Below are 21,560 nucleotides of genomic sequence, written 5' to 3'. Positions count from 1 at the left end.
CTAATCTATATTTTCGTCAAAATATATTAACCGTAGTAATCCTTCTTCCATTGTAATCATTATACAAATGTATATATACTGCTATTATACTTAAAAGTATTCTTTACAAGGTACAAACGCCGCGGTGGTATAAGGACAATCAAACGTATGGATGACATGTGTATCTGTTAGTTTGTTTGTAGTATGATACAATACTATCTGTACGGTTATGCAACATGTATCTATTCTCCTTTTTCTCTATTTACTTGTATGTATATATATATATATATGTGTGTGTTTTGTATTGGACTCTCGCAGTGGTGTGTATATTATATGCGGTAGAAATTAGCGTTTTTGCCAGCTCCATTGCTTCCTGTATCAGGTGTATACAAACGAGGTTTGCAGATAACGTCTAGTTGTGTCCAAAAAAAACTTTAGATAGCCCGATCCTTTTGGATTGGACAGTTTGATTCCATTTATAATAATGTTTTAGCTAAGTCTATTTCATATAGTCGTCATGGTTTGATTATTTGACTACATAATTGACGATTGGTATTAAATGTACGGTCGTGCAGCAGAAGGCAAAACTGGTGGCAACAAACCTGATTATCGTACAACATTGTCAGCATAATTTTTTAGCGTCGTATTTACCTTTCCTTGAAAAGCCGTCTTGCGTTTTCGAACGGATTGATACGAGCTACAACAGACAAAAGTCAGGTCTTGTCCTATTTAGCATTCTGAATGCTAGCTAAAAGGCGTCCAGCGAAACAACACTCATAATTTAAGCATAACTGTTTTCTTTCATTTATAAATATATGTATCCATCATGGTATGCCAGCATAACGTCAACACAAAAGCCTTGATTCAGAACGAAAATCGATGAGCAGAAGTGTAGGAGGAGAAGAAGAATAATAGGTTCGGTGCAATAACACATTTCCATTATAACACATTCAGCATTTGTCGAGCTCTGGTGCAGCATCCAAGCCGACTCGTGAGTGGACCAGCGGGAATTATTACCATAGCACTTTTCCTTTAAGTTATCCTATTTTATTATAAATATGAGATAACTAGGTCCATAGATAGTGGTAAGGATGAAGATAGACGTAACGATGATACAATGACAGCAAAAGATATCCTAAATTATTTGTTACCTGCCCAATTGGTCACTTCATATTTACAAGTGCGTCTTGCTTTTTGGTATGGCTGGGGAGCCATTTCTTTGTGTCATAGTATCGCAGGATAGCAATTATGTTATATATATATATATATAGTGCAAAAAAAACAGCGGAAGTCATACAGCACTTTTGTAGTTATCGTGAACGCCCTGATTGCTGATGTATCAATCGAATTTCAGACGAAATTCAAGCGCTTCGAAACGTGTATAAAACCTCCCAAACCCGCAGATCTTTAGCTCGTAATTTATTTTCTAATATGACATTATAATAAATAAATAAATTTATTGAGGAACACAACTTCTTGTGCCACTTACTATATTTGATCGAGTACTGACTACGTGGCTCTGTTTCTCAATTGCTCTCCTTTTTTTTTTTTTTCGATTTTTCATGTTTCGCTGTACCCGGCTTCTTTATTTACATCTACGCACCTGATCTCTTCGGGTTTGTTTATAAACCTGAGGCAGTGAGCGCACAAGTGCCTGCGAACGTGTTGTTCTGTCCGTTTAGAATAGAGGTGTACGGCGAACTTCTCATCTGCGATAACAAAGCCATTGAGATTTCGTGTTCATTCGCAAATAAACGTAACGAGCTTCGTCACGAAATAAAGTGACGTCAGCTACGTCTGAGCTACAATAGCGTTACGCTAAGATAGGAATAAGAATGGTATTGATAAATGTCACATCAACTGTAAAGGACGTATCTTAGTTGGTATTTATCACGCTACACCGACGCATATCTTTCACTCCCACAGACATTTTTGCTATTATTAAGATACCGATGAAATCGGCTCAAAGGTGACTACTGATTGAGATTAGCACAATTGACGACAATGACCTATCACATCTCGACATATCTTTATACCAGCAGAAATTAGGGAAATTGCCCCCTTTTACTAATATGCCACACGGGGAGATAGAACCGTATAGCTTTATCTAACAAACACTTTGGGCGAAAATCAGTTGCACTGCCACAAGGTTATCTTTTTGACAATCATTAAGATAACTATTCGTTTATCATATACGCAAATACTCAATAGTAATCCTTAGGAAGTAGAAATTTTATTGACTTAGCGTCGATGATTTGACTGCATCTTATGGCCTTCCAGCGTAGCGACCACAGTGATAACGGCAAGTCATAGAGAGAAAAACCTGTAGCGGAACCTGTTTTGCTGCCCAGTCTAGCAATCAAAAAAGCAATCCGATGTGTGTCGAAACTATAATATACTTTGTCACAGAGTTCGTGATTTAACCACTTTAACAGTAATAATAACAATTAAAATATCACTAAAAATAATACTTACTATAGGAAACTGAGTAGTGCGATCATTTGGTCATATCCAGAAGACGCAACAAATGTCGCTAATATATGTCGAGTTTCTCGGTGCGCGATCGATCGCAGACAGCTCATCGCTGGTGGACTGATTTTAACTATAGTGCTTTTGGTTTTTCGGATACTAACCATAATATATAATAACTGTCATGTAGGCAAGCATATACGGAACATGTGTTGTATTTGCTCACTACCTTATATATACATACATATTTACGTACACATATATTCAATAGTAATAATAGAACGGACCGTATTTGTTTTCCCGGTCGCTTATGTCGCCCATACGCAAAACACATTATCAGCGCGTATATATATATGGTCCTTCTATATGCATGAATGAGAGGCATGTAATGTCATAACAATATCATGTTAGAAGTACTTATTATTTTATAAATGCACGTGATGAAACGAATTGGCCCCTTTGATCCAGCCTATAAACTACGATGACTTTGGGACAAGCGGCACCACCATTTTGTCATCATTTCCTCGTACTGCATTTACTTTCTTCGGCTGTTATCTTTGATCTCTCCTTGCCGCGCTCGTAGTCAACACGTAAAGTAAACCATGCGAATACAGAGGGGAGACGTCATAAGCGTACGGCACGGCATGACAGTAAAGGTAGGGCATGCTTGTTATATCTATGATTTGTTCTGCGAAACAAACACGTGTGCAAAGGGAACTCTAAGAGCTAGAACGTGGAGATGGTGAACCTTGTCACCATTATTGCAGGACCACTGCCGCAAAAGATAGCAGAGTCCCTTCAATTCCTGTAGACGCCACATGGCTAAGAGTGGCTGGCTATCACATGATTTGCTCCTCAGATAACAGCTGGCTAACAGTTGCCCGAGTGCTGATTTCTATCTTGATCATGGTGTTCGGCTTAAGCTAGTAGAAAGGGTTGCTTTTTCGCGCACTAACAGAACCCTAACAGTGGAGGAGTATAGCAGTTCTGATTTGTTCTACTATCCTTTTTCTCAGAATTAGCTTGTCTGACGATTCTAAATATCAAATATGTGTCTATTGCGATCTCTTGTATATATATTAATTGGGCTATATTCAAGAAGCAGACCGTAAATAAACAGAAGCGCAGGCATTTTTGTACTAAACACGTGTTCAAGTATTGCCTTCTAAAACCTTTTCTGGAAAGCAGGCCATAAAAGAGCACAGAAGTATGCCTTATGCAAATCGTGTATGGTTTGGTGAGACATCAACACCGTTAATTTATACTCAAGTATGATGGCCAACCTTTGTTGTTTTTGCATCAGTTGACGACATTTTAACCTAGAAATTATAAGATGGACAAGATCCTTACTGGACGATGATGACGTGAGAACTATGGCTATTTATCTCCAAATATATTTAACTGCTTCCTAGTATGCACTGGTTCTGCTTGCCAAGGTTGCTTTAATTAGCGTTAGTAAAACACCTAGACCCGCCAGCGCACAGGGCAAACATACTTGTTATATATGACCTCATCAAGGCATAGGTTAGCCCCGTAACGTGGGAGAGCGATAAAATATTTCTCTTCATTGTCATTGCTTAGATCTCACAGCTATTTAACTTGTTCACTCTGTAACGGCTTGTACGTGACCCTTACAGAATAAAGTTCACTAGATTCCCATATTTTTCTTCTAGGTAAGTGTCTTCTTGCGTTAAAATATCGTCTCGTTATTTTTATACGCTATTGTCATTTCCGTATAGCTACTAGGCAACGTGTGAATACCGCGTGTTGTGCGAAAACCCGTACTATATTGCGAATTTGATCCTGACGCATCTAAGAAGGACATCACTGCCAAGCCCTTTTCATGAGCCTACCCACTCCAGCCGCACTGGCCACTAAATCAATCAACTGTGCAACGTTATATCGTGTGGTCAGTGAAGATGAGGGGGCATAGATCTCAACGAAAGTAGCCGTGTGAACGCGGGACGAGATTGTCGTTTGCTCAGAGCTTGGTAATCTCAATGCCCCCGTTACTTTCCTGAAGGTTCCTGCTTTGGTCAAATGAGTCCCTGTCCTCTTGATCCGGTGATTTCTCATCGAGCGATGGCGTCTTATCAACGAGACGGAATGCTTCAAGAAACTCGTTGAAGTCGATAAATCCATCTTTGTTGATGTCGATTGATTTGGCCAGCTGCTCGATGTGCTCTCTGCTCATTGGTTGTTCGGCATGTTGGCCTAAAAGATCACACGCATCCTGAAATTCTTGCATCGATATCAACCCTGAAATTACAAGCAGTGCCTGATTTACTTTTGAGGTACAAGCGCGACTACCGTAAATCAAATCAAGATACTTAATAGCCAACATGCAAATAATACGACAGGAACAATACCAAAATATACATGGCAGCGAAACATATAGGAATAAAATAAACGTTTCGTAAACTTTTCCGACTCAGTTAACCGGCTCAGTAATCTAGCTAGTGGATCGCTTAGTTAAGAACACTTATGCATCTTTTCCCTTGCAAATGAAGATGCAAACAAAATAACTACGCCCCGATAGGATATAAGCGTAGATTCCGCAAGTTGTTTTATTATTCTATGCTGCAACGCCATTTGCTGGGATGTACCACCCAGCAACAGAAACACTTTGCTCTTCAAGCATATTTCAAAACATAATTTTATACATACAATTTTGTTCTTGACAACATAATTATGTACAAATAAAAATCGAGAAAATAGTAATACATATTATAATGAGGTGTATGTTGTTACGTGTTCACGACCGACATAGGGACATACCGGAGCCATCTTTGTCCATTATACGGAAGATTGTTTCTAGCGCTTCTTTGTTTCTATAGAGACTCTCAAGGAAAGTAGGTCCACCCTGAGCAAGTGCGTTTGTTAGGTAGTACTCGTCGAACGTGCTTTCGTAATGAACCAGGCCCTGAATAGGATCCACCTGCGCTATCTTAGGGCATAACAGGCGCCATGTAACCTTTAGACCAACTGTTCGTTCCATGATATCGCACCAGTCGCTAACTTTCACCGTTCCTGAAACAGGAAGAATCCAGTCTGTGATATTTATAGGCTGGAACATCAGTTCTATTTACATAAGGCTGATACATGCTATTACGATTGCAATTTAGGTAAGCATTATTTACATGCTCGTGCCTGGTATTGATATGTGTATAGACTCAGTTATCTTTTGCACAAATTTAGAACTAACCATACACAGTACATGGATCTATATGAAATTACTGCAACCGATAACCGGTGAAAGATTCTGTAAACCTCTCGACAGCCGATGCTACAGTATTCGTTTCTATTACTTGTAGTAATTCAGGATGGAACTGAAGTCTCAACTTAACTATGTGGAAATAGATCAATGTTAAAATCACCAGCACTGAGCAATAACACCTGCTCGTATTAGAAGTAATTGGGTATCGGCCGTTTGCAGCTGCTGTCGGCTCAAAGGCATAATCGGCCTTATCGAACTTTCTCATTGATATGAAACGTTCTTATTTTTATCAATCTTCCGAAGTGTCAAAAGTTCTAGAATCGCAAAGATCATCTCATGCGAACTTTATAAACAATCGTGTGTGTGATACGCGTACGCTCATGAAATCTCTTTGTACCTAAAGGTTACATAGAAAGGATACATATTTCTTATTGCAAAATTTTTTTGCTGAAAGATGGGAAGAGTTATGCATAGATAGGCACCTGTACGTATATTCCCTTGATCATCTATTTTTTTTTTTACAAAAGATCACAGTTGCGCTCAGAGGTAACACGTTAAGATAAACACGGCTTGATTTAATTTTTTCTATCCGTAGCTATGAAACAGAAGACGCGATACTTGTTGAGCAATAAGCTCATTAAGCACAGAGATGTTCATATATCTATCGGAAGCTGAAGCATGCAAAGCTACAGGGGTGGTCTACGATGTTCTAAAAGTAAGCCAGGAATTAGTAAATAGTACAGTTGCCTTCTTGTAAATAATTCCAAAATTATGTCTCCTTTTTATTCATATAATTTTTATACTTAAGCTGTATACTCCATTTTAGCACCAGAAAGGCAAACACCTTTTTTTTTTAACATTGCATATACATGTGTAATATTGTCACTCTATTAATATGATGCTGCATGTTAACATCGTGTTCTATCTAGGTGCATTGCATTTATTACTACTCGACCTATGATGAATCATCAAATATGTCGGTATGTGCATGAAAATAGAACTATAGCAGAGATACTGACCTGTCTTATTTGGATCAGTTCGTTGAAACTCTTTTTTAAGTAATGACTGACACGCAAAAATGTGGTGCTTCAATTCCCGCAGTGCACTATGCTCCATTAGTCCACTCCTGTGTCAGACATAAGAGAACACCATTACTCATTTGAAGTTCGACTCAAAGGGGTTCTCCTTCTTCCATTAAAGCTTACCACCAAGTGAGCCACTACCATAAGCCCATGTATAACAAAATGCCAGCTCAATCTTTTGATTCAAAAGAGGCTTAGCTGATGTTAAGCTTTCTATTCATTAAAGAATCGTTGATAGACAAAAAAACAGAGGGAACACTGACATGTGGGACATTGGAAGGACATATCGGTTAGCAAACACCTATTCCAACTTTAATAACATTTAAATAGAATATAATGCTAGAACGATTAAGCATAAGAAGCACTGTAGCCAAGTTACAATGGCCTAAGCTAATGAGAAATAGCTCGATAGACAAAAAAGCAGCGAAGCCTGCAGCCCTTACAAGAGATGAGTGCAGTTAACGAGCGGCCGCTGCTCACGTAAAAAGATTTCAAACTTATTATCCTACCTCTGTTGAATGGTGGCCTTCCGCGTCTGCGCGGTACTGACAAACATGACGGCATGCGGAACAAGCTTAGGACCACACAATTTCACATATGCGCCCCGGTTACTACCCACATCATAATAGTTCGACGCAGAGAAAATAGTCAACACCTGCCAGTAATAGAAAAAAGATAATCTGTTAGAATTTTTAACTAAAACTTATCGACCTACCTGTTTTAGAAGTGCGTGGATTTTACCTGCAACACTAATAATAGTAATATGTAAAATTTGTGAGGAACGAAGCTGATTTACGATACAATGTAGCACTATAAACTCTATCTTGATTCATGATCATCCGAACAATTGTTTGGCGGGTGCATAATTTTCACAATATTATTACTTACTGGATTGCTTAATTTTGAGATACACTGCAATGTAAACTTACTAAGAAGATAATTATACATGCTTCGCTTTCATAATGTAATTGGAAGACTACAGTAACCTGTCTACTGCTTTCATGAGGCAAATTTGAACTCTGTAGCTTTTTAGAATAAGGACAACTACCCGGAACGGGTTGTCTCGTTCCTCTTATCATACTGAAGCTCCTTTGAGACCAAAGAACGGATCTATCAAAGCAACTATACATACGCAGATATAACACTGAAAATAAAGCTAATTTCTATAGGTATGTAAACTAGCTTAATAGGGCTACGCTGTAATGAATAACTATAATATGTATTAGGGTACTTTCGAAATCGAACCCCTTTCATCGTCCAATTCCTGTTTGTCAATTGTGGTTAATGATTGTATATTGGGTGGCTTCACCATTCATGAAGAATAATACCTCGTGCCCTCGACCTATTTGTGGTTGGGTTCAGACCCAGACCTAGAGTTTGTCGTTGTCGCAGTCGCGGCCACATACTTTGTATTCAATAAATGCCCCGCGCCCGAGTGGAAAATTCAGCGGACTCAATCTTACTTGCTCAGGGCAAACACGTCCTTCGCAATCTTGCAAAACGACACAGACACGTGTGCCAATCAGTGCGCGACTAAGACTGTGGCTGCGGCAGTTTTGCTCCTGCTCGTACGACGATAAGCCGCTGACTGACCAGCCAGCCAACTCGGTGAAGACGGAGAACAGACAGCTCACAGCATGCGTGGAATATATAATAAGTTCATATTCAGCATATGAGAAAGCACGGAGTCATTCAGTGATATGGACGTGCCCCTTAGCCAGAAACAACGTTGAACGACTCCGTCTGTAAATACGACTGCTATCAGAATCGCTGATTACTCATTCGATAAAATTAGGCGTGTTTATAAAGTGATATTGTTCATATCCAAGTCACAGAGATAGTTTTTTTAGTTTCTATCCAGATTCGTGTATGCAAACTGCGTTGTCGAAAGATTGTACTAGTGAAAAAAATCTCTTCTATTAAAGAGATCATTAATAGAAGAGATTTTTTTCCTCATCGCTCTTGCTTAAGGTTCATGCAAACACTCATCATTCACCTTTAATCTGAGCCTGTTTTCGTCTGGTGTATTCATATATCTTTCTATGTAGGTGTTGGATGTACTAGACCTACTTAGATCGTTCATAATTCGATAAAATACGTGACGATCGTCAATTATTTGTTTCGCACCGACAAATTATATGTATATAAGTAACTACGAATAATAGTAATAACCACAATTGTTATTATTACTGTTATTATTATTACTAGGAATTTTGCGGCTGTGGGCTGTTATATGGGCTGCTAGTATCCATCATGTATCGATTCGTTGAACATTTGGCAATCATAAGGAAAATTTTTAATGAAAAGTGGGAAACAGCATGCATCTAGTTGGTCGACTTAGCGAGTTTTTCAACTGAGCAAAATTACATATGCAGAGAGCATTAAAAATTGGCATTTCGGGTTCATGCCATTTTATTCACAACAAGACTACATGGTTCAATAGGACACCGTTAGGTCCTCGCAAATACGTAACACGACGGTAAAGAGAGAGTTACTGAAGCTTTGCTTCATTCAACCGAACAGAAACAAAGTCACTTTATATCGGCGCTCATGCTAACCAGCCATTAACTGCAACCCATTTAGACAACAGCTAACAAATTATCTACCAGCTGAGCACGGTAACAATACGCATTGTTCTATGGCAACTAGATAATAACGAATTATATTTTTCCTTATCCTGCATACGCTGTAGGCTTATCGTATTACCTTGGTCCTGGTATCTGTATTTGTAACCAGAGACTCTCGACTAAGTCATCACGACAAGCATATTTTTCCTGTGTGTCCCCACATACTTATCATTGTATTACAGACGCCAAGATTGATTTCCCAGGAGTGCCCCGAACGATTTATACTGGAGTAATTTTATTGACTTATTTCGTACATACCATATGTTCGCACGCGCTTGCCCTACAAACCTTTCCGTTATGAGTGAATTCATATCCATCAACTTTGCACTCGTGTGAACGTATAATCAGCTGTAGATCGTACTTCCTGAGGAACGCCTCTGTCACGTCGGGACCGAAGAACGAACCACCTCCACGGAGATTATTAGGTTGACATCCGTTCAGTGTTCGGGGGTCCGACCACAGTAAATCGACCACCTAAAATATACAATATAAACAGTCGATAAGACGTATGACATGATAATTGCATCACTTAGTAAATGTTCCATCATCATCTGCTTAAATTAGATCCGGACTTCTGCAGAAGATTGTATAAAACGTAATGTTACACTCCCATAGAACTCTGCAATAGTAACTGTTTCTTTTTGTATGCGTATTTTAACTATTATAAAACAAACATATATATGACAACTTCGACCAAGATGGCGCTTCACGACTAGATTGTTGCCAGACCAGACGTATGTGCGATTTCTCTTGAAATTAAAAAAGAATAGGAAACCCAGTACGTTCAAAGTGATTTTATTAACAGCGATGACCTTTCGAACTCCATTTAAAAACATCGTTTGTGTACGGTTTACATGCCTCGTCATAGCTTAGTGGGTAACGTGTCTGCCTGCTAATATTATATTAAAAAGTAGTCATCGTCTAGGTTCAAATCCGGGCACAGACACATCTCGTTTCGTGCTGTGTGATACCGGACGTAAAACCCAAAACATAGAGGTTTTAGAGCCATTCTATGTTCACGATAGCTGATATTGAGTTTTATTGTTCACATAACTCAATGGAAGTCAAACGATTTTTGCTGTATAGGTTGTTAACAAGGTGGCCTTCGATAACGATAGCAATTTCGTCAAAAAAAAAAAATTGCAATACCCATTCGTTGTACGTTCAGTGTTGAAGTTACGCAACTGAGTTGCAGAAGACCCTAGGTGTGCGTATGACTAGAAATGTTTTAAGATAACACAGAAAACGCTAAATAGGTTGTACAGAAGCTGACCGGATCAATAGGTGATCTGTGCATGCATGAGAAAACAATTCAGCCTTTTAGAGAAAAAAACACGGCACTACGTGGAACTTGTTGTGCATGAACCATACTAGCGAACCAGTTGGTCATATTTGAGTTTCGCTAACACCGCACGAAAAAGAAACAACGAAATCAGTGAGAAATGAGACAACGAGAAAGGCTACATACAAGGACAATGAGAAATACACTAAATATCTTGAAATATTCAATAGCTTCCTATTGAACCCGGTGTTTCGTCTAACAGCGCAACGTAGGAGTTGAACATAGATGAAGCGCTATACACGACAGACGCCTTTTTAATAACAAGAATCCATACGCGAGTGATCGCACGCGGGGTGACTTTTGATATCACGATCACTTTGAGTATAGCAAACGCATATGTCAATATGATGAACGATATCGGTTAGTAAACTTCCATTTGGGTATATTATACATACTAATCTTTAAAATATTTCACTATGTAAGATACACGATATAAGATTCATCTCTTCTAAACTAGACAAAGGAGAGCTCAGAGATAACGTTTGAGAAAGATGCACTGATTCACCATGAGTCGTCATGTCTATTTAATGTCGACGTATATCGCTGTCAGTATTCACTGACCTGTCGCCACTCCCTATAGGTGTAGTTAGAGTGCTGTCCTGGAGCCTGAAGCACCGTAGCGAACTGATGACGATCAACGGTAGCGATTGCCTTCAAATCAGTAGTCGACGAGACACCGCCATGAACAACAAGAACCTTATTGTCAATCAGCGTCCCCAGCGGAAGCCAGCTGTAAAGATCCTCAGTGGCCTGAATAATTTTTGGTGCCTGACGCTGCAAGGTTCAAATGTAAATAAAGACGAATATTGAAAGCGTTAAGTTAGTGATGCAAAAAACGCTTCGGTCCTAAATCGTGTTCAGCTAGTTAGATCGCCTAGTTACGATGAAAAATAAATGTTAGCTTTCAACAATAGGCCCCACAATGATTTCTCTCAAACGATGCGAAACAGCTCCACCAAAGAAACATTGTGTTTTACGGAACGTTTTAAGCGCAAACCAACTTTTCCGTCTATTACAACAAAGAGATTTTTCGGCACACAGATTCTATCGTGTATGTCTGGTCATACGGCTTCTACTTAGAAACCAAGCTGAGATGCTTGATCATTCAGCTGTTGCTGCTCTACCCGGGTGCTTAGACTTCACGATGCCGTAATTAACAAAACCCTTCTAGCTGCCTAACATTAGATTAAGCACATGCATATGGCTGGAATAAAATCCAAGCCAATATATGATCACATGGAACTATCTTTACCTGATCTTAATATTTAAAACTATAAGGATCGAACATTCGAGATGTCTTGTAGAGAACTTGCAAATACCAACAGATCATAGTAAGCCTACTCCAATGTTGTATGTAGTTGATAGAAATAAAATCTCGTACAGTTGCTGCTATCCCTTTGGAAACAAACGAACCTAATCGTTATAGGGAGCGCAGGATGGCTGGAACAGCTTTGTAATCCTTTTCCGCAAGCAAATGAACAGAGACCTGCGACCCTTTCGCATTGGTTTCAAAAACAAATATACAGAATTGATGAGGTTGGGCAGACAAAGAGAACAGACGATACTGATTGTGATTTGTGACTTTTAACATGGCCTGTGGCGGTTTTGTCAAATTGGAGTAGGAAAAAATTGGCTCTACTCAAACGTGATAGAAACATGCAGCCAATGCAAAATTATACACTGCAGTCAGCAGCAGTTAGCGGAATATAAAAAATATACGGAATATAAAGTGACGTTCGATGCTTGAAACGGCTAGCGAAAACACATCAATTATCTTATAAGTACAATAATGATTTCATCAAAACTGCATAGCTTCAAGATAAACACTCAGAAGATTATCATTGACCCAAATGTATATCTATACAATCATCGCAATCGAATACTTACCGTGTACTTGTACATTATCTCCTTTAAAAATCCATACCTGCAATGAAGAATAAATCAAATGGTTAAGGTGACTGCTGTTTAACATCCAAAGCGCAAGAGCCAGATAAACTTTTCTCGTCGCGATCCTTAGAACTATTTCGTCTCTATAAAATCATAACTATGTAAACTTATGTAACTTCCTTAATTCTCAACTTCTACCTAATCATCTTCCACACGTATTTTCTTCATTATAGCTGTAGCGTATACCACGGATGTTATTTACGATGCGATTTATTGAATTCACAATAATACTTTGCCCACGATTCTGCCCTCCTTTTGAGTTTCGAACGCAAGATTTACTTCTGTTCACCGAGTTTACGTTTATTCTTGTGTACATTCCGGTGTAATAAAGGTTTGCTGGAAGGGACAGTTGGTGCAGGGTAGGATCACTTTTAGTTGGAAGAATGCTTAGGGACCTGCTCTCTTATCTTGACTGTGCCTTGGGTCTCTACGCGATCTTGGTCCATTGTGCAACATAAGGCCACAACGCGTTCAGTCAATCATAACGCAGTGGTACCGGTGGAGCAGTAATGGATGAAAGTACAAACACCGAAAGAAGTAGGGTTCACTGAAAAAATAATTTGTACATGATACTCATTCAGTCGAAACTGACATATATTCGACTATGGATAAAAGCACCCCAGAACGTCAAGAATTACCGACACAAGAATAATTCGCGCATTCTCATTATGGTAAAGAAAATGCAACATACAAAACATGCAAAGACAACAATCGATTTTTTTTATATGCTAGTGTAGTAGGATGAGCTCCTCGGCAGATGATAACTGTACTGTGATTGTAAACGTTAGCTAACGATAGTACCCCTTCTCCTCCCACGATATACTTGCACCCCTCTTGGGTACAAAAATGCCGTAGGTTTTTTTGCAAAGCCTAAATCCCAGATAAAATCCCTGAGCATGGTCTAATTTAAGCTACACTTTCGTATGTTGTCGTTTCCGAAACTGACCCTGCCAGCAGCTAGTGTCTATTTGCTTTAGCACTCTCTTTCTTTTGTCATATGTTTTAAGTCTTGTACCGACTTCTCTGAGCCTCATCTCTGAAATATTTTTTCAACTTCTTTACCTCACTTCCTCTGACCCAGAAAAGTTATTTAACAAAAAGATTGATTTCATTAGGTAAGGCTCAAGGCAGCACCTTGCCACACGGGCATGCGCCGACAGGCCTGCCTAGACGTGGCATCCGACGCTTAAATATACTTTGTACTGGTCGCTGTTCTAGACTCTTTTCTAGAAAAGCTTTAATACGGAAACCGATCTGCTATGTTCGCTTGGGAGACCGTTGGCTTATTTAGCTCGGTCGATCCGCTAACGAAGGCAACCGAATTAATATGATCCTGTCGCCAGCTTCATTGAGCGGGAAGAGGAAGGTTTAGCCTCCATTTAACTCTAGCAGACCATTGGAATGAAGGCAGATTTATTTGATTTGTACAACTTCTGTCTTCGGCTGACTGAACCACTTTTCCGGCAGACCCATCTTCTAAGCCTTGCTAAATAGATATCATTAGCTGCCGAAATATGTTACGCCGGAACCATCATCTTGACGAAAGATATCGTGAGTGGCAGTCATGCAAAAACGCAATCGTACGCCTCGGAGCTCACACAAACTAATCGAGACGAAACGATTCAGCTTATCTGCTATTTGATCGTATGAAAGGTCTGAATGGCGTAAAAAATGATAAATAATCAATGCATGAAACACACAGATCCCGCCATTTACAGAACTCTCATATTGTGGAGTCTCGTCGAATACAAACGACAAATAGGTTTTGTTGACTTTTGCCTTTGTCTGCTTCGAGTCTATAGTAAGGTATCGTACCATAAGTGGGCCCTCATTATAGTGGAATTGTTGAGACGATATATCGGCCCAGTATGGCAGGGGTACGGTTCCAGTCCGTCAGATTAGGAAAAAATGGATTTGCGTTGTAGAGACAGTAGAAGTGGCAGAAAGGTCGACAATACGTAACTGAATGTGGCCGGTTTTATAGCGTTGGATAGCAGCTTCGAGCTCATTCGTTTAGCAAGCCATGTATCATGTGCGGAAAAATAAGGTTGTATGTAACTGTACATAGAGAAGCGTATTACATCAGTAAAAGACACGGTCATCTTGGCAATTCTTTTCTAGCAACATCGTTAACGAGAAAATCATTTGACAGTTTAAGAATATTAGTTTACATTAGGTACCAAAAAAATAAAGCCTAGCAAAAATGAGCTGACAGCTGAATCTTGGGTGAAAATAGCCAGGTTAATAGTTGTCCATATACGAACGTGATAAAGATCATGACGTTTGAATATGTTGATTAATTTATAATGATATTACAACGGTACTGACCGTTCGCGTCAAGTGGATGCTTAAGGCTATCATCTTCATTACATGTACTTCACCAAGTTTCGTATTCTGCCCGTATTTAGTAGTTTAACCACATCGGCATGGTCTCCTTTTGCTAACGGTCGCTTCATATGCATGCGCAACGTAAGAAGACCTTGTTAACTTGATGGATCTGAGCGTCGACGCAAAAACTTTGTCTTTCACCATGTCCCAGACAAAGGAATCTATTGAAATGAAGTCTGGCCATAGTGAAGACCATAGAAGCCTAGTTATTTACAGGCTAACTTCTGAGACACGCACGTACACTTGCGATATTGTGGACCGATGCCCCGTCTTACCCGAAGGCACGCAGCATTGTGGCGCGGCTTTATTTATTATTCCAGTAACACAATGTCGTTCGACAGCACGAGACACAGCCCGTGGAAGGCTATCCACAGTATAATTTTTGGCTGATCTAAGTGTTCATCAGCTATCAAATCAGAAAACGTTTACTAGAGTTGTGACTATTTACTGTCCTATATGTTAAGGATTTGTTTCATTCGGCCACATTTCGTTCAAGCATCACATCACTTTGCATATGTTCTTCATGATCATTTTGGAAAATCACAAATTATACTTCAACTGACCATAAACCAACCTAGGCTAGTATATATATCATACATGACTCATATGCGTCTTATAGCAACTCTGTTTTTTTTAAATATAAGTATTCTCGACAGAGGGCTACAATATTTTTAACATTTGATTTCTATAGTCGGTTATAGTCATAAGCCGACAACTCTTCGCACATTAATATATGTACCTCGTCTCAGAACCGTTAATTTAACATTTACAAATATTTTTTTAAAGGCTCACATATTTCAGGGTTATCAACTTCCCTCATCGAGGTCTATCAAGATAATAATAAAGGTCATCGAATATCTATCAAAATAATAACCCTTTTAACAGTAGGCATATGTATGGAGTATCGGTTTAATGTTAAAGTTACCTAAGATTTGGTAAATCGCTCGCTGGGATAATAGGTGCGTCCCGAGCTCAGCGCGCCAATGTTGTGGAACTCGCTTTGTGTAACAATATATTTAGTCCTAAATACTTCCGTCATTGTTGACGTATGTGGACGAGGTGTAGAGCACGGAGGGAACCGTGTCGCCGTCGAAGCAACTATTTATTTAACTACTCGAAACTTGAACAAAAGGTCAGGACCTCAAGGACAACGGCACGTGTGCACGACCGGTCACATAAGCGCCTGTTCAAACTTGCTGTCGGTTTCCTGCCAGTTCAGTACTAATCCAACCAGCTGTGGGCAGCACGGCGGCGTGAGATCAGTCAGTGAAGTCCTTCGTGAAATCCCGTACTGCAGCGCCGTCGTCCGATTTCGCGAGCGACTACCGAAGTTATCGATGTGCAGTTGCATCTGCACTGTTGGCGGAACTGGACAACACCCACAGTAGGTCAAGCTTTGATGTTTGTTGTGATGTGTAGAGGTGTTTCTGAACCGATCTTGCAGCGTTAAGAGCAGCTAGGCTATGCAGTAGTATGGTACGGAAGGAAATATCTGAATCGAATGCAAAAACTTCGATGCTGCCCGCTATTGGGAAAATATCAAGGGGATCAACAAAATGCAACAGGACGAATCTTATCTAAACGAGGTCATCGCTGAATTTGAAGCAGAAGCAGATATTACGGGGTACGCGCTCGTCGACTGAATCAGAGGGAACAAAAGAGCGCCGTTGCAGATCGCGCGACCCTGGGCTGAAGCTGTGATCATGCAAAGGATGAAGAAACGCCTCCATATAAGCCCCGGAAAGACTACAAAGGTCAGCCAGTGGCTTGGTATAAAGGTTGGCGACGCCTGAAGTCCAAGGACCTAGACGCGTATATTTTGCACGGATATTGAGGTGTGTCGATCAGCAGCAGTATGTAAAGGTCCAATCTAATAAAACATAGGAACTGCAGTGCTTGAAGGAGAGCGCAAAAATGTTAGCAATCATTGGACAACGTGAGTACGGCAAACCTTAGATGGCTGTCAGTTGCGTTTGCACAGAAGATCGGTATTCCCAAGATAAAGCTAGCAAAGGATGCAGATGGCCAAAGACCGTATACTTGAACACGTGAGTAGGTAGTGCAGCCGAATGTCACGGGGTATTTCCGTCGTTATCTCTATAGCGCCTTACAGCCACTAGCCGCTATTGGATATAAACACAGGCGTGTATTTATGATAGACGTGCATATATTTACTCCCAAATATTCCCGTCAATAATGCTCTGATCATATGTAGACGCAAAGATGCATTTATGATCGACGAGTACTTGCTCATCAGTTAATATCGTACTGTTAATGTCATGACAGTCGAGCCACGCTTATTCCGCAGAGTACCCTTAACTCGCGGCTGGAATCCTCTAACACTTAGTGGATTCAAATAAGCGTTTCTGGCCTTGTGGGTCCAAACGACGTCTCTGGCCTTAAAGAACTGAACGTACGTTTTCGGCTTAACGGGTTCGAAAGTACGAAATCAAGCTATTTTTAAAGTGGTTGATCGCAGCTGTGTAGATTACTTACGACGATAACGTGCGAAAAAACAACAAAAGGGTTCTAAAATCTATGGCAAAGCTTAGACTAACATCAAAGAAGGTGATGCTGTGTGTTTTGTTGGATCGGAAAAAGATCGTGCATTATGAGCCGCTGCCGCCTGGTAAAAGGATTGATTCGAATTTTTACTCACTTGAAAAAAATCGGCCGAAATTAATGAATAGAAGAAGTATCGCTTTTTACATGCCAATGTCAGGCCATATATATCGTCAGCCACCCAGAAAAAGTGGGCGGAAAATCTTAACGCACCCGCATTAATAAATCTTGCACTATTAGACTATTATCTATTTCGGCCTCTTCAGCACTCCGTTAATAGTGTACAATTTAGTTTCAATGGAGAAATTCAAAAAGAACTTGTCACAATTTTTTTTTCAGAAACCACATCAGCTCTGCAGCGGTGGGATTTTGGCGTTAGAAAAACAGCAGAAGGTCATTAATAAAAGGGGCCGATATTTAATTTAGAACATGGGCCATTACATTTCAATTATATACGAAACCGTAAACCGTTGACGCTAATTTTACAGAGAAACTGCAGGAATATGCACGTTTATATACATGGAAGGTGAAACTAAGGTATCGTAGTTCGTACACGTTGAACCACATATCGCTGCTATGCGCGACGTGTCACATGTGCCTACGTTTGGAAGAAATTTTCGGAGGAACTTCGTTACAATAACTTATCGTGCAGATAAACCAGCATTGCAGATATACGCACCATATCGCAAATGACCACGAAAATAAATGAACATTTACCATGGATGAATATTTATACCAAAGTCATGCATTAGCATTACAGTTGTAGAGACTTCAGTGTACTCAAGTTGGTTTCGGAGCTATTCGTTCTCATTTCTGAAGCTGGATGCCACTCGCGGACTTGCTAGTACATGGACAATTAAAAACTCAGCAAGTTTCATACTGGCCTATGTTGGACATATGCAAACTTTCGTCCTGTGTAACTTGGCAACAACTGATCACAGTTAACCTTTTCTGTAAAGAAAAGGTTATTGTGGTTAAGAAAGCATTTTCTCTTTAACTCTGTTGGATAACTTATTTTTTTTATATCAAATGTTCATAGGGTCCGTTTAGCCCCATATTTAGCCTATTTAATTCTACCTATTATGGGCCTACGACGTAGATACCTTCTATTAATCTTTTCTGACATATGAATGAATTATAGTAGACTCAATCGATATGACGAATGATATAACAGGATAGTATTTGATGAAGAGACTAACATCTTTTTTTCGTGACACCGGTATTTTTCAATGGGAGTGTTTGGCAAATTTTGGACCATATAGTCCTACCTTCCCCTACATATATATACAGCAATGTAATACGTATTAATAAGAAAGAACTTACAACAATAGGTTTTACAGTTGAAAAGTATTCTATGATATTATAGTGCAACAGATCCTAAACCGTAATGATAACGTATGCGTGTCCAAACATTGTACGCTAGCTGCCTGATTAAAGCACTCAACAACTGTGTAAACACATCCATATACTGATAAAATCGTTTATAGGCAACTCACATCCAGACATCAACTAAATTTCTTTTAAAAATAGGCCTATGTTCAACATAATATACCAGTGCTGAACATGCGCGTGTGAATTAGCTTTAACGGTTAGCTTTTCTTGTCGTGGCCTACGCAAAGACCACCCGTGCACGCAAACAGATAATCATCGATTCGATTTGTCTGCTTTATACACGCGTCTAGGCTTTTCAAGCGTTAGTTAAGCAGTCAACTTCTCCCGCATTAGTTCTGTCTTTGAGAGGGCTCATGGGTTACTTTGTTAGTAGACACCTATCTGTTTTCCTTTCACATGAATTCTAGTTATAGAGGGTGCGAGTGGCTAGAATCAGCTGCCAGTGAGGAGCCGTTTGCCGCTGCGGTCGCGACAGAGACGCCAGCCGTATAGTCGCGTGGTATAAACAAACACTTCAGTTACTTCGGTTCACTTTTTGAGCTGTACTTAAAAGAAAGACGGGGATCGTTGGCTGCTAATCATTGCTTCGCGTCATCCGTTAAGCCCTTGCTTCTATCTGGGATGGTCTTACTCTAGCTAGCAACGCTGTTCATATGCAGCGTGCATAAAGAGAAACATCAGCTTTAGCACAGAGTAAGCTCGTTTGAAGATACACAGGCGGTAAGAATCCCCCTAAACCCATCAGCCTGGAGGCAATACGGCAAAGAGAGTGATGTGACGGTGAACCCTTAACGCTAGCTGCACCCCCCGCCCCTAGCCCTTTCTGATTCTTTGTCCGTTTCCCGCTGTCTACCACTTGCTGGCTTGATGCAAAACGCTGAACATTCGTTAGCATTATGCACCAGTATCCGGATATTTACCATTGGACCGTTCCGATGTCTGGTAGGCGATTGTTACTACTGCAACCGTCATCACTGCCGCCACTCAAAAAGGGAAATCGTTGCGGCATTGCTAAGCTCAAAGGTGGACAGGAAGCCTATTCTTATAGGACAATCTTTTGTACCAAGCGACCTGATCATGGACCAGCAACTAACATAAACAATTCCATAAAATGTTACACACATGTTGAGAGAAGACATGGCCTATCGTACATATTGTCAATAGAGCAATCGGTGAGTGCAATAGGATTTATATACAAAAAGCACATACTGTCAACAGCTGTCAGTTTTAATACAGTGCAGAATCTAACGAAAGGGGTTAGTTTTAAATAATGATACCATTTCTTCTACGTATATGTAGGTGATGACTATTACGTTAAGCGAAAATATGGCTGGTTTGCTCTATATCTCAAATTGCAGAGATTCATCCTTGCAAATAAATTAGAACAAACAAGGGCGGACATTCTCAGAAACTTCTGCGACATCTTATCATTGTAAACGCAATGCAAAATGGTACTATTTGCTCGGGACAACAATCATATATATAAATATAGTAAATAAGAAACGATGAAGCTCTGTTTTAAGATAATTCAGATAGGTCTTTTTGTGGGCGCTGGTACAATTGCACATTTCTATAAGCAAACGCATTTTATGTTCGTACAACGCAGACATTTCGATTTAGTTCTCTTCAAAAAGTGTCATTCATTAATATTGTTACAACAACTACCGGTCTCAAGTACATAGGAAAGGCAAGAACTGGTCGAACAAAAAGAGCTAACTGAGCTAGGCGAGTAAATCCGGAGCCAGGTAAATTTACGAAAAAATGAGCTATCGACGACACTGTTGAGCTCTCGTAATGTCCGGGGTAAGATAAGTCTTTTTAAACAACATTTAAAAATAGAAAATATCTATTTCGGGTTTAAACAGACTAAGGCTAATAGTCGACTACGAACAGAATTTCATGGTACTTATCAGGGCAGCTAACGACCTAAAAATCTGTATATCTGGAGCACACTTTAGCTCACAAAAGTGTGCCATAGATATTAGCAATACATCACACCTTTCTACGCTAGTCGCCCGTCATCTTGAATTGTCATCTTGGCTTACCAAATCAAGAAACTGTAGCTGCGTATTTTAACCGAGATTTCATCGAAAAAATAACGCTCGTCCAACCCAATTTTGAATCAATTTATGGGTGTCCTGTCTTGTTGCTGGCCGAAATTGTGAAATATTCTCTGCAGTCACGTAAATTCGAGATTTGTTATCTGAGGATAGTTGAAATATGAAATCCGCTACAGGGCTTGCTCTTACGATCGGGAACTTGGTCCGTTGCTGTGGCTCTCTAAAGTGGAAGGTTTGCTACAACATTCTACATATGTCATGCTGCGCAAGATTTTTTTTACAGTTTACGACGATCGTTCCATTCATCATAAACAGCGGCTAAAAGCGCGTCTGTCTTTAGTAGTTATATTACAAGCAATTTTCATCTTTCATAGAATTTAAACGAGAAGAGGCAACGCAACTTCTACGTGTAGTCTCTAATACCTCAACTAATAACAGATCTGCTAGATAGGAACTTCGGTTTGGCTTCACGATTAGAAATGGCATTTGCACTTT

General features: G+C 39.8%; 1 protein-coding gene across 6 annotated transcripts in view; it reads right to left on the bottom strand.

Annotated features, from left to right (window-relative positions):
• Positions 1–2,190: 2,190 nt before the first annotated feature.
• Positions 2,191–21,560, bottom strand: part of rdgC (retinal degeneration C) — a 141,037-nt gene continuing 121,667 nt past the window's right edge. For all 6 annotated transcript variants that reach the window (XM_022849612.2, XM_086972228.1, XM_022849608.2 and 3 more), the window contains 7 exons: positions 12,604–12,640; positions 11,278–11,490; positions 9,663–9,848; positions 7,257–7,402; positions 6,685–6,791; positions 5,227–5,478; positions 2,191–4,707 (listed from right to left, as the gene is read on the bottom strand). In XM_022849612.2, coding sequence (XP_022705347.1) covers positions 4,430–4,707; positions 5,227–5,478; positions 6,685–6,791; positions 7,257–7,402; positions 9,663–9,848; positions 11,278–11,490; positions 12,604–12,640 — 1,219 coding nt within the window. In that variant the 3' untranslated portion in view covers positions 2,191–4,429. The remainder of the gene's footprint in view (positions 4,708–5,226; positions 5,479–6,684; positions 6,792–7,256; positions 7,403–9,662; positions 9,849–11,277; positions 11,491–12,603; positions 12,641–21,560) is intronic.

This window comes from Varroa jacobsoni, unplaced genomic scaffold, assembly GCF_002532875.2.
Source record: "Varroa jacobsoni isolate VJ856 unplaced genomic scaffold, vjacob_1.0 scaffold_152, whole genome shotgun sequence".
NCBI lineage: Eukaryota > Metazoa > Arthropoda > Arachnida > Mesostigmata > Varroidae > Varroa > Varroa jacobsoni.
This window is presented reverse-complemented; position numbering and strand designations above follow the sequence as displayed.